The sequence below is a fragment of the Hippopotamus amphibius genome, chromosome 3, assembly GCF_030028045.1.
Source record: "Hippopotamus amphibius kiboko isolate mHipAmp2 chromosome 3, mHipAmp2.hap2, whole genome shotgun sequence".
NCBI classification, from domain to species: Eukaryota; Metazoa; Chordata; class Mammalia; order Artiodactyla; family Hippopotamidae; genus Hippopotamus; species Hippopotamus amphibius.
In genome coordinates, this window is record NC_080188.1 from 27,890,098 (window position 1) to 27,904,285 (window position 14,188).

Sequence of the window (14,188 nt, forward strand, 5' to 3'; positions counted from 1 at the left end):
TGGATAGTTTCCTCTGCAAAGTACCCCTGCCTCCCCTTCTTTACCTCCTTCCTTCTTACTCTCTTTAAAAGGCATTTTCGATGAATGGATAAGAAAGATGTGGTACATATATACAATGGAATATCACTCAGCTGTAAAAAGCAATGAAACTGGGACATCTGTAGAGACATGGATGGACCTAGAGACTGTCATACAGAGTGAAGTGAGTCAGAAAGAGAAAAACAAATATCGTATATTAACACATATATGCGGAATATAGAAAAATGGTACAGATCAACCGGTTTGCAAGGCAGAAATAGAGACACAGAGGTAGCGGACAAACATATGGACACCAAGTGGGGAAAGCAGGGGGTGGGGGGGAATGAATTGGGAGATTAGGATACCAAATCGTACATTCTAAATATATGCTGTTTATTGCCTGTTAAAAAAAAAAAGAAAAAAAGAATATATGCCATTGGGGGGGCGGAAAGGCATCTTCGCCTCTAAAAAGTTCTCCCTAACCACCTCTCAACTCCTGCCCCACAACCCAAATCTGACAGAAACCTCTGCTTTGGCCTTGTCACACTGGACTGTGACCTTGACAGACCTGCTTATCTCCTCTCCTAGACTGTAAGCTACTGGAGGGTAGGGACTGATCATATTTGTCTTGGTATTTTGGGCTCTGAGCACAGAGTCAGCTCATGGTAAACTTTCAACAAATGTTGCATGAATAAAAGGGATGGATGAATGAATGAATGAGGTCCACAGGTTAACTGGAGATGTCCTTCTTTTCTGAGAGATCTTTTAGACACTCTCGCTTTGCTTTATGCATGGTTCTTCCTGGCTGAGTAACTAACCCGAGGTCCCTTCCAGTCCTACAAACAATTATTCCTCCCTTCATCCTGAGACAGAAACACAACCGGCTCCAGAACTTCAAGTGGTACAGTATGTTCCCAGAGGCATATGCTTTCCATAAGAGAGTCTGGGCTCTGAAGCACACTGCGAGAATCTTGGAAGGATGAACTGGAAGATGAAAAGGAAAAAAGAAATGAACAGCAACAACAAAGAACAATACCCTTGGGCCAAGGAGTTGACGGAATGTTGACTTTGGTACAAATTAACAGGTCGCATTAATGCACACTGCTGTTTGCTATTTCGGTTTCTGTTTAGATTTATGTTGTGATACCAGATTTCCTTTTAGAACACGTCAAATCGGCAGGCTATTGGGAAGTGGAGTCTTTCCAGTGTTTTCCATCAGAATAACACATTCCTTCTAATCAGCCACACTCGGCTGAGTCCCATTTGTATACGTGGGTTCACGGTGTGAGGCACTTTGAAGATGAAAGATTTAAGCGTCATCACTGCCATCATAAACACACAGATTCATAACGCAAGTCGGACTCACTGCTCTTTCTTTCATTTCCTAAAGCTTCGCCGGCTGGGATTGTAAAGCATCGGTTCTGGTCAGAGAAGACAGCTTCTCTCCACCAACCACCCAGCCTTTGAAGCAGAGGCTGCCGACGCCTCCTCTGCAGCTGTGGCCCCAAGAGCGCTCTTTGATGTTCTGCCTGGTTTCTGTGAGAAGGGTTTCCTCTGCTCCCCGTTTCTCTGGAGTTCTCCACGCATTCCAGGAACCCGGCTGCTGATTCTCCTCCACTTGTCCCCAGCACAGGCAAGGGTCAGGTTCCCTATCCTCCAACAACGGGCAGGGCCTCACAGGAGGGGGAAAGCGTAACGGGAGTGTCGGCCCAAAGGGCACTGGGCCCTGAGCGCAGCCACGCTGACTCTGAAGGTGGCTTGGTATTGGCTTTTCTCCCAGCAGGAGTTCGTAACAGCGCTGCCACCAAACCCTTCCTGTGTAGCACTACTCTATTCATGTATTCATCCATGCTGCAAATACGTATTGAGCAACTACTATGGCCTAGACACTGCTCTAGGCACCAGGGACGCAGCAGTGAACGTACCAGAGAAGAATCCCTGCAGTAGCAGAGTCTATATTTTCGTTGGGGAGAATGACAAAATACAAAAGTCTTTAAATTGGTAAGTGAGGAAGGTGGTAACTTCTGTGGAGGAAAATAAAGCAGGGGGTGTGGCAGGCGTTACTTTGCGCAATTTTAGACTCTCCAAAGTAGGCAGAAGCTCCATTTTAGAGACAGAGACAGTGAGGCTTACAGAGGTGAAGTGACTTGTCTAAAGGTTTCCAATTCGTAAGCTGTAGGGTGGAGGCAGAAATCCAGGTCCGTCTCACCCCAGAGTGGGGTACATTCCACACGACCACTTTTATAAACATTCTGCAGACTGAAGGCATTTTTACTAGCTTTCGTCTCTTAAAATTCTGTACTTCTAGTTCTGCAGCAACATCAGCCGATTACCAGGTTCCTCGTGGGTCTCATTTAATCTCATGGCAAAGGCTGCCACGCTGCCAGAGCCACTGTGTCATCAGCTCGACCCCCCCTGTTGCATCTGCTGCAGTGGAGGGCTTCCTTTTTCCGGAAACTTTCTCCCCAACCCTCTCTGCTTTCTAAGCCCTCTCAGTTTCTCTCCTTCCTCCTGGACTCTCCTCTTGCTTGACCTGCCCCATCACGTACTGTGTTCCCAACTGCTTGGGCCTCTTCTCCCAAACACCCTCCCTGGGTGGTCCTATCCCGTGCACGGTCCCGGCCTCACAGGGGCCAGTGGCCCCAGGCTCTGCTGGGCTGCAAAGCTGTCTCACAGGCACCTAAACTCTAAAATGCAAGTTCTTTTCTTCTCCATTCCTGCTTCCAAGTCGGAGAGAAGGCGAGTGGCACTGGACAGCGTTCTCTCGTTTACTTCCACCTCCCATCAGTGAGCCCTGTGCGACTCACAGGCGCTGCAGCTCTGCCCTCATTCCCTCGGCCCCTACCTGACCTCGACTCTCATCTTCTCACCTTCTCTCCCCAACCTGATGCCAGTCTGGCCTCATTCCCCTTGTCTCACTGCTGCCAGCTGATCTTCATAAACTATACACTGGTTATATATTCCCAAAAAACGTGCCATGGAACCTTGTTTTTGGTCAAATGTCAAGCCTCCTGCCCTCCGTGATCTGCCTTCTACGTATTTCTCTGGCTTATCTTCTTCCACTCCTTGCAGGCTGCTCTGAGCTCCAGCCACTTGGAGCTACCTGGAGTGGCTCCGATGTAGCCCGGCATTTCATCCCTCTGTTCCTCACTCCTCCTGGTCGGACACACGGAGCTCCTCTGACTCCCTGATTGAGCTCCCCCTTCTCTGAGCCCTCACACCCCCCCCCCCCCCCCCGCCCCAGACAACACTTCTCTCTCGTCCTCACAACCCTCAATGTGCCTGTCCATCTCCCTGACAACATGTAAGCTCTCCGACGCGCGCTCTGCCACGGCAGGTAGGATGGCTGGTTTGTCTCCGTATCTTCCTTACCCACAACAGTGAGCAGCACACAAGAGGCTCCTGATAACTGCTCACAGGCAGGCAAAGTTCAGAGCCTGCCAAAACCAAGTTCTTGTTGAATGATTCCTCCCCAGTTCCATCTCACTAGAACTTATGGATCATATTTAGCGAACGTTACACAAAAATCAAACCACAGTATGGAGCATAATTAAGGAGAAGAAAATATAAACAATGGTTATAAATAGTATTGCAAACAAATTCCAAGACGTGTGCTGATTTAATCAACAAACACCAAAGGCTGAGATGTCTTCCTCTTGTCAGAAATGCCACTAAGTATAATGGACCTAAGCCAGCATTTCGTCTCTGAGTCTCGTTTTTCTTGTGTAAACTATGAGGAGCTGGACTTGATGACCTCCAGGCATGTCCAGCTCTCACAGTCCAAGGATCTGACATCAAATTGCCCCTGAGCGTCATCATGTTTGCCCTTTATCCTTAGAGGAGCCTTCACCCCCACTGTAAATACACCTGTAGGTGTCCGTCCAGCCCACACAGGAACAGTCTCCTCCATCCCCACAGCCGTGGGGTGGGCTCCTGGCAGCCACATAATTACAGGGTGATCCTGACCCCCAGCCTCGATTGAACGGTCCAGGAATGGGCCCTGACCCAGGCTGGGCCAACTCACCACCCTTCCCTGGGAATCAATACGTGACCTGAGACGGATGAGGCCCGGCCAAAGCTGCGCTCTTAAAAGGCACCGAAAGCTGTGCTATAGCTCCCCAGCCCTGCACTCCACTCCTATGTACGTGATGCTGGGGCTGTTCTCAGCATCCTCTGCAGGCCACAGCAAGGCTTCCGGAACTGTCTGGTTTCCTGATGGCGTTCCAGTTCTTGGGCCCAGTCCCTCCTGAGGCTCATTGCATTGCTGCCCTTAGGGTCCTGGAGACCCCCCTCGGTCCTCACAAATCAGGACTTTCTTTGACGAAGTTAGTGCAACTTGGTGGCAGCTTCATTGCCACCGAAGTGTTTCAAGTCTTACCCCCGCACCACCTCCAGGTTTTCAGGGCCAGCCTGAGCGGTTGTTCCCTCTCTCCTTGTGGGCTCTTTGCTCTTACTGCCTAAGGCCATGGAGCTCTCACAGAAACTCATATTCAGGGCCCAGAGGCAAGCGCTGGGTCTTCTTTGAGTGTTTTTCATAAATCTTTTATTTTTTTTCTACTTAAGCACGGCCACGTAAGAAATGGAACAACAACACAAAGTTTAACAACGCTCATAAAAGGAGGTGAAAGGGCCTTGTGCAGTTTCATTAGATACAACCCACCCTCCTCACGCCAGTTCCAGCAGAGAAAACATCTTGACAAATCATGTCCTTTAGTCAAAACAAGTTGGAGTCCAAACACATGGAGTAGATATAAAATATATTATTTTCAGGGGAACCAAATCCAAACCACAAATTCCAGAAACGCATTTTCAAAGTGCTGCCTATTAGACATGCTCGTTTTAAATTAAATTAACGTTGTTTGGGGGTGGTAAGGTATGGTTCGATTTATTTATTAGATCACTATCAAGTCTTCTCTACAGGGAGCAAGGTGCGCCACGCACAGGCATTTGGAGAGAAGACTTGACTGTTTGAAAAATGTCAGGTTCTGCCAAAGCCCTTTCTCTTCTATTCGATAGCCACCCCCCACCCCTCCCCCTCCCCCAGGGCACTGCCCTTTGAAGCCCACAGCTCCGTGTGGCTAACCACACGTCCAGCCTCTGCTGGAGGAGTGCGCTGAGCTGACTGCAAACGCTTTCTCAGAACCACAGGAAGAATGATCTCGTGGGCACCCAGCTGTGTTCTGCTTTCCTTGACAGGGCCGGATGGGGCGAACCTGGGAGAGCAAAATCCTATAGCCGTCTCATCACTCAGAAGGGGTTTTTTTGTTTTGTTTTTGTTTTTAGATTATATTATTTTAAATGATTATGGGCAAAGAGCAGGCAGGCCTTTCATTGGCAAAGCCTTTCTGGGCTCACTTATTTTGAAATCCGATCAGAAGCATGAGTAAATTTCCTGTCCTCTAGATTGAAAGGAAAACTCCTAGAATCAGCCAAACACTGCCCTTGCCGAGCTGGACAGCCAATCCTACATTTAGGTAAAGCACAGACTGTACTTTTTGAAAGTGGCCTCAACGGTGTTTTCTGCTCCTCAAGCTCTGGTTCCCTTGTTTGTTTGTTTGTTTGTTTGTTTGTTTATTGGCTGTGTTGGGTCTTTGTTGCTGTGTGTGGGCTTTCTCTAGCTGTGGCAAGTGGGGGCTACTCTTCATTGCCGTGTGTGGGCTTCTCAGTGCGGTGGTTTCTCTTATTGCGGAGCACGGGCTCTATGCGTGGGTATTCCAGTAGTTGCAGCACGCGGGCTCAGCAGTTGTGGCACATGGGCTCAGTTGCTTCACGGCATGTGGGATCTTCCTGGTGCAGGGATCGAACCCGCGTCCCCTGCACTGGCAGGCAGATTCTTAACCACTGCGCCACCAGGGGAGCCCCTCTGGTTCCCTTTTTGATAGGAAGAGAGTGTATCTCTCCCCTTGAATCCAGGTGGGCATCTGTGGCTGCCCTGCCCAGCAGAGTACTGTGGGAGGGCTGCTCTGTGGCTTCCGAGGCTTCCACCTGGCACTCCCTCCTAGGATGCTTGTCCTTGGGTGGGGCTGCCATGCCGTGAGGAAGCTCAGGGCACACAGAGAGGCCTTTAGCTCACAGGCCCGGCTGAGCTACCAGCTGACGATCAGCATCAACCTGCTGCCCATGGCAGTGGACCACCTTGCAGGTGAATTCTTCTCTGCTGAGCTCTGCCCAGAGAGCAGCCTAGCTAACAGAATAAGTGATGGATAACATCTTAAGCCAGTGTTGCGACACGGCCTCTTACACACTGATTGATAACCAGAACAGGTGGGGATGAGAGACTTCTCTGGAGAGTCTGATTTATACAGGAAAACAAGCTAAGCAATGGAAAGTGACTTTAACATGTCGCAAATGAGGTTCTGACTTTACGAAGGGCAAATACACCTGCCTTGACTTCCCTCCCACAGAGGATTTGCTTGACGCAGAGAACCTTCGACACACAGGCACGTTTCCTACCTTTCACTGTCTGCAGACATTTACATCAATAAGATTGATTTCTGTGAGCCACTTCTGAGCGTCTGGGATGGAGACTTCCACGTCCCTACAGCCCTGGGGCTGTCTGAGGAGCAGTGGTGGGGCACAGCACTTGCCCTCTCCCAGGACGTGGAGACAGAGCTTCTGAAGTGCTCCTGGTGGAGTCTGGGGTCCAAGTTGTTTTGAGCTTCTGCCTCCGTGCCCCAGGTGGCCCAGGTCTAGCCCAGCTTAAGCCATCTTGTCACGGCATGTGCACAGAATTTCAGCGGCTCCCACCTTGCCCCAGGAGGGATAGTCTGTGTCCCCTGATTGTGAGAACATCAAGGTTGGACTCACAGGAGAGATAAAAAAGGGGGTCCGGAAAAACACAGCACAGCCTTATAAACATGGTTTCCCACAGGCACAGAAACTCCATGTCTCTTAGCAAGAGCAAGTCAGCAGTGAGAGAGGAAGCGCTTGAGACTGTGGGGGAGGTGGCGGGTCTCTTCTGTGTGATTCGCTTGCTCTCTCAGCAGTTGCTCTGTCTGCACCACATGCCCAAGCACTGGCTCTGTACAGGGCTACGGAGTCACTTGAGGTGGCCCTTTTCTCAGGAGCCACAGTCTGGCCAGGATCACGAACGCGTGAAAATAAAAACAGCAAAAACCTACTTCGCACTTACTGCAGGCCAGCTACTGCTGTGCATGCTCTGTACGGAGGAACAGTACGGCACTGTGTACAACGTACTGTGTGAGCTGCGTCATTCTCACAACGCTCAGACCATCTGACTCCAGATGTGCTACCACTGCTCCCTACTGCCTCCTGCAAACGAATACGGGCAGTAGAACGAGGTGGGTGGTGCTCGTACAGCATCTACTAGATGGCCTTCCATTATTTACAAAACCAAACAAAAAAATGAGAGCTGTGAAATAGAAAAGCCATCCCTCAAAGCTCCCCGGCAACACTCACCCTCCTACCTGACACTCTGTTAAGACGTCTCTCCTGCTGACTCCTCTGAGTTATCACATTACAAAACCAAGCCCCTTTGCTTCTGTTCTCTTCTCCAGAGAGACAAAGAAGTTGGAAAAAGCAGATTTCCATGCTGTCTATGGAAAGAAGGAGAGCCCACCAGGTTCCTCTGACAGAAGCAGAGGCGGGCTTCCATCTCCCTGGGCAGGGCAGTGTTGGGCGGTGAGTGGGAGCCCGTGGGTCGCTGCTTTCTCTGGGGTAACGTAATGACAGAACAGTGACTGGCTTTGCTGTGCTTAGTAGCTGCTGGAAAGGAGGGTCAGGGAATCCTTTGAGGGTCACTGGAGTTGATGGGTCCGGCTGCTGCCTTCTTTCCCTCGTGAAGTTGTTGAAACATAGCTTCGGCTTAAGGGTAGCAAGTTGGAGAGAGCAACCACTGACGGAAGCCTGCTGCTCTGTGAATGGGCGCCCTCACAGGGCCACTGTGACCCCCTCCGAACCTTTAGCAGGTCCCTGCGGTGTGTAAGGCCCATGCAGGTGCCCAGTGCTGAGGATGCAGGAAAGAATGAGACCCAGGTGAGCCCTCCTTCCTCACAGCCATAGCTTTCACTTCCTTTTGATTGCGGCTTACAGCAAGAAATTCATTTAAACCACAAGTGTATTTGTATTGTGACTTAGTTACCTGGTTTCATGCTGCTAGATGCAAGGCTTGACCTTGCTAGTCTGTTCTATTCTTCTTCATTAAAAAATGATTATTACAGTCCATTGGATTGAGATCTTGATCCACTGATGTGCAGTGGATCAAGCTGTGCACTTAGAACACGCTGGTCTGGAGAAAGATGCCCAACATGGGTAATGAGGAAACAAGGAACAAGTGCAGCCACAGAAGTGTGCACAAAGAGAACGGAGCCCTGACGAGACGCTGGGGCCTGAAAAGCCCTCCCCTACGGTCTTCCTATTACCGTTGTGGGGAACCTACAGCACATCCTGTGGGAACGTCTGCCGGTCTATTTCCCAGCACATCTCTTGCTGGCTCCTCACTCCCTGCATAGGCTACAGATACTGCCTCTGGTGGCTCTGAGCCAGCATCATCTGTGAAAGCACCCATGAGTCCAGAGGCAGGATGGGGGCCGACAAGCAGCCCAGCTCCCTTTCCAGCCCTACAGCTCTCCCAGTTGGATGACAGTACCCCAAGCACGGAAGGAGCCCACACGGACACCTTTATTTCATCAGGCTCCACTATTTGTTCCTTTCAGGCTCAGCATCAATGGGTCTTGAGTGACAAGAGGGGGAAGCAGGTTCCAGAGGCAAAGAGCAGGGCAGCAAGTGGCAGGAAAGCAATGGTTGTCGGCTGCTGATAGGGAATGAAGATGCAGTGTGTGAAGGCAGCTCAGCACCACAATGGTTGTCGGCTGCTGATACGGAATGAAGATGCAGTGTGTGAAGGCAGCTCAGCACCACAATGGTTGTCGGCTGCTGATACGGAATGAAGATGCAGTGTGTGAAGGCAGCTCAGCACCACGGTGCGTATTTCTTCTCCTGGGGCTGTACCACCAGTGAGTCCCAGGACCAAGTCCCAGAGAAGCAGACAGGGTACCAGCAGCTGACCCCAGGAGAGCTCCCTCACATGGGCTGTTTCTTGATGACCAGTCTGGGCCTGGAGTTGACTGAGGAGCCACACAGATACTGGAGAGGGAAAGCATCTGTACGAATGAGTCCTCAGGAAGAAGAGAATTAATGACACATGGATATTTAACTTCCAAGAAAATACCTGGCAGCATCCTGGTGCCAAGAAATGTTGTGGTTAAGAGCACAGGCTTTGAAATAAGACAGACCTGGGGACAAATCCAATCCTGATGTCCCATTTCCTGTGTGCTGTTTGGAAAACACCTGAGAACACAGGGGAGGATGACCCAATTCTGGCCTTCCAGAAGTTCACATCTACTGCTTAAGCCTTCTGAGCCTCAGTTTCCCCACGGGTAAAGCAGGGATATTGAAAGGGTTGTTGTGAGGTCTGAATGTGAGAATGGCTGATCCCCTGGTAGAGCGGACCACAGGTTGGCTGTCTGACTCCGGTAGTGAGAAGCATCGGAGAACAGGACCACGGAGACGGGTGAGTGGCCGTGGCCATGCAAGGCCCCAGCTTTTCCCCTCCACATCCTCTTCTTTCCACTGGCCTTAAACCAAAGTAGAAGACACCCTTCCTGACGGCGTCACCCCCACCTTAAAGACAGAGTTCTTCCGGAAATCTCTGGTAGGTCCTCAAAGCCCTACTATTCCTCTTCACATTTATCCCAATTTTGTTCAAACCCTCAACACGTGGGCCAGAGGTAACTTTCCCTGCCAAGTTCGATGGAATGATGGGAAGAGCCAACCATGGAGGCCAGTGTAGAAACGGAACAAAACGATTCTCCCTAGGGCTTCTGGGGTGGGGAGGGCTCTGGGCCGGCCCACCAAGACTCTCCCACCCGCTGCAGACAGATGAGACGCCCTGGCAACTGAGAGCGGAGGACCGGCAGCTGGGGGCCGAGGAGTGGATCCCGACAGCTGCTGGAAGAACATACATTCCTTTTTCTAAAAGGCATTACATGGAAACCTCCCTTCGAGATCAGTCTCCAGGGGCAGGGGCATCTCTTCATGAGCACTAATGCCAGGGATCTGAATGGAGAGAAACACAGCAGTCCAGTGCTGGCCCAGGGTGGTTCCAAACATCCTCTTAAGCAAAGCTCCCCTTAGGACAGCAAAGCTTCCAACCATAAGAAGAGCTGCAGAAAATACTCTGTAGAGTTTAAAAGGGCAGTTTAAAAACGTGATGTCTCATGGTTCACAAAGCAGTGATGGACAATGCAAGCGGACAGTCCTCCTCCAACAGGCAACATTGGCCTCCGGAGAGGTGCGAAGTCCATTAGTTCTCTGTTTAACCCAGGGGTTCCCAAACATATTTGGTCACAGAACCCTTTTGCCAGGAAACAGTTCTTTCCATGGAACATCACCGATCAAAGAGCGAGTTAGGGCCTCCTCTCACTGACACCGTGCCCCCTTGCAAATTAGAAGCTCCTCCAGCGAGCAGAGTGCACACAGACGGGTCTGAGCCTCCAGGCTGCCCGACCATAGGTGCAGCAGCCCGACTGAGAAAGGACACAATGGGCCGTCCTCAGACCCGACTGACCAGGGCAGAAAAGTCCACACTTGTTATTTTAGTCTCTCTCCAAGGTCAAGTCCAAGCTTATGAATGAAGGAATAGGGTGCTGGGGTGGAGAAGGTCAGAGACCACGTCTAGCCTGGAAGCTTCTGTATAAAGTAGCCACCGTGAAGGGCTGCTGGACAACCCTGTGCTTACACTTAACACGGGAGTCCGTGAACACTTTTGAGAAGCTGATCTGTGCTGTATTATTAAAATGTATACATACATATATAGAGAGAGAGAGGGAGAGAGAGAGGGAGGGAGGGAGGGAGGTAGAATGCACGAGCCACACATTGCATCAGAAGCTGACGATGACTGGGGGCATTGGGAAGGAGACCGGGTGTCCATTCCAGCCACTTACTGCTTGGTTTAGAGTCTGATGGGCTTCCGTCCTCCGGCTTTTGGAGTGGACCAGTTTTCCTGGCACATGCATTTACTGAACTCTGAAAGGCCAGATCTTACACATAGATTAATTCATGATTTCAAAGACGCTTTGAAGCTGGCAAAACATTCTGTTATTTCCAAGAGTTATTACAACTGAAATCCCGGCATAGATGAGATGGCCAGCCTGTAATCTCGTTTAGATCTTTTTAAATTTAGAAACTTTACAGTGGGTTAAAAATAGATCACATTTGTGTACTTTTCCTCCTTTCATCTCCACTGCAAAGGCTGTTCAGTAACTTTGACCTACCCTCAACACCAGCCAGGGAAATTCTTATACTTGTCATCTGGGAGTCTGCTAAGCCAAAATAAAAGTCATTTTCAAATGGATTTTGGGGTGATGCTAGTTACATGACTGAGCAGAGTTACTCACTATCCTACCTAATAAGTTCTAGAATTAAGAGCACAGGATGGTATGTGGATTCCTGTTCAAAGAAAATGCGGGCCACGAGGGAAGTCTTCAACAATGCTACCCTAGAGGGCTTGTGTCCTTACCTATTGATCAGAAAAGATCATAATGCTTACGTCAAGAGAAGCTGTATGAGGCTGGAAGGTCAGGCGGCTTATAACCGAAAGTTAAATGAAGATTGTAACCGATTTCAGAAGGGCCAAATACGGGATGTTCCCCTCTGTGGTACTCGCCAGGGTTAAGGGGGTGCCAGCATTTTCAAGCCCAGCAAAGACAGCATTACACTCAGGATTACCTCGTCATGGTTACTTTACCTTCATGAACATGCTAAATCCAGTTTTCAGGAGATCAGTGAGGCCTGAAGACATGTGTTCAATGTCAACTGGATCTGGCCTCTCAGGGTTAAATATTTCCTCCACAACTTGCTTCAACAATGGCTTATAGGATGCCTGGAAAGACAAAATATTGTGCTGTAACTAGAAGGGTTTGTTTGATTTGTCTGGAGAGAGGATAGCTTTATCTGCACCAAACGAAGCAAAACAAGTTTATTTTGATACTGAGCAATGGCTGTGATTCTGTGTGTGTGTGAAAAGACCACATAACAACACTGGTTTGGGGAGGCAATTTGTATCCCACTACACTAGCACTATTTTTTGTTTCTCATACCCCCTTCCACAAGCAAATGCCTCTTACCAGAGCTGTAATCATAGTGTGGCTAACTTTTCAACCTAGATTTAAAGTGACAGTTTTGTGCATGAAGGATACTGAAAAGCAAAGCATCGTCAGCTGATATAGACATGAACACAATCTCCTAAACATTCCTAGAATTGTGCTCCCTTCTGCTAGGATCCCACACGTTTTCTTACAATGTATTGTCACTATCCAAGCCGAAAGCAATCCTTCCTTCTTTTAGAGAGGTCAACTCCAAGTACAAACTGGCCAGAAAAAGACGCCAAGATGCCAAAAGAAATCTGACCAAGGTCAGGGCTTAGGGAAAGCAAGCTAGTATAAGAATTTCAGTAGAATTAAGTGGCTATGAATTTACAACAGCTCTGGTTTGGTAAATGGTGCTAAATCTAGTCATGTTTAGCTAATATCTGGAGGCAGCTGCCTCTGACCAATGTATTTTCAAGCATGTTCCCCCCACCTCTTTCTTTGGGTCTTCTTACTACCAAGCTTTTCCTCTCTCCTTCCCTTCCCATCAGCTGGACCCCCTTCCTCCCAGTCTGGTTTCTGCCTCTGCTGCTCCAGTTAGGTTCAGCACTCCGGTTTGAGCATGAAGGATAAAGGAAGAGGAATGTCTTCCCTCAAAGCACTCTGCTATATCTATTACAGGCTCAGGAAAGCCAGGCTCTGACAGCACTGTAGGGATGTCATGAACTGTTTCTCTCTGTGCACTGGCCAAATCTGTAACCAGCCTCTAGCCAGTGTTGAGGATATCTGGTGTGCTAACTTCACCTCTGGCTTCATCTTGTTTTTCATACAGTCATTTTTTTACTCTTATTTCCCCCTTATTCCAACTTTCTTACTTGAAATATCTTAGAAATAAAGCAGGGTATAAACCACCAAAATCATAAACCATCATTCAGCGAGAAGGTAACTGGTGCATTTATCAGGGATAAGATGCAGGGAGAAGGAGCAACTGTTGAGTTGAGGGTGCAGCTCTCCTCTGTTTATTAATCAAATAGGCCACTGCGTGCCCAGAGATCTCAAAGGCAAATACCCACGAAAGGGCACTGGGCAGAGACACTGGTAATACAGAAATTAAAAAAAAAAAAATGGAGTCAACCTTCCTCATAATAAAGCTATAATACCAAGATACATTTTTAAAAATTTATCATACAGGCAAAAATAGAGAGGTTTGAAAACACACTTTTTTGATGAGGCCATGGGGAAACAGACATGCTCATATACTGTTGGTGGGAGTGTAGATTGTTACAATCGGTGTAAAGAGTAATCTGGCAATACCTGTCAAACTTACAAATGCATCTGACCTAGCAATTCCACATCTAGGAATTTATCCTACAGATATGCTAATATATGCAAATAAGACCCATAAAGGGCTGTTTATAATAGCAAAAGATTAGAAATTCACGTGCCCATCAGTAGGGAGCTGTTTAATAAATGCATACATCCGTATGACATAATGCTATAGAAGCATCTGTGCTGATGGTAAAAAGCAAGTGGAGAATAAATCATGAGTGGAGAAAGCAAGGTGAGGAACAGTGTCTATGATAGGCGTTCGTGTAAAATGTGCCAAAGGGAAGATGAAAGTTTGCATTTGCTGAAACATGCAAAAAAGAAACTCTAGTGTGATATACAGAACCACCATAAGCAGTGACCGTGGAGTGGGGGACCGGACAAGGGACAAAGGTGGGAGGAAGCCTCTTCACTGTCACACACACACATACACACACACACACACACACACACACACACACACACAGAGCAAGAATGGCTTTTTTTCCCTCACCTGTTAAAAATTAATAAATTATTTACGCATGGAAGAGAGTGAAGTACAGCACACCAAAATGCAGACAAGGGCTACCTCTAGGTTCTGGGAGTAGGGGACATTATTTTCTTCTTTTTCTGAATTTTAGAAATTAACAGTTATACTTCTGAAATCATAAAAAAAATCCATAAATATTTTCAATGTTAAAAAAAAAAGTTCATGGAATGGCCTCTGAATTCTACAAATCCTCTTCCCTGAGTAAACT

At 48.4% G+C, this 14,188-nt stretch overlaps 1 protein-coding gene across 3 annotated transcripts in view; it reads right to left on the bottom strand.

Annotated features, from left to right (window-relative positions):
* Positions 1 to 14,188, bottom strand: part of SCFD2 (sec1 family domain containing 2) — a 371,083-nt gene that overhangs the window by 14,459 nt on the left and 342,436 nt on the right. For all 3 annotated transcript variants that reach the window (XM_057726429.1, XM_057726430.1, XM_057726431.1), the window contains one exon: positions 11,786 to 11,920. In XM_057726429.1, coding sequence (XP_057582412.1) covers positions 11,786 to 11,920 — 135 coding nt within the window. The remainder of the gene's footprint in view (positions 1 to 11,785; positions 11,921 to 14,188) is intronic.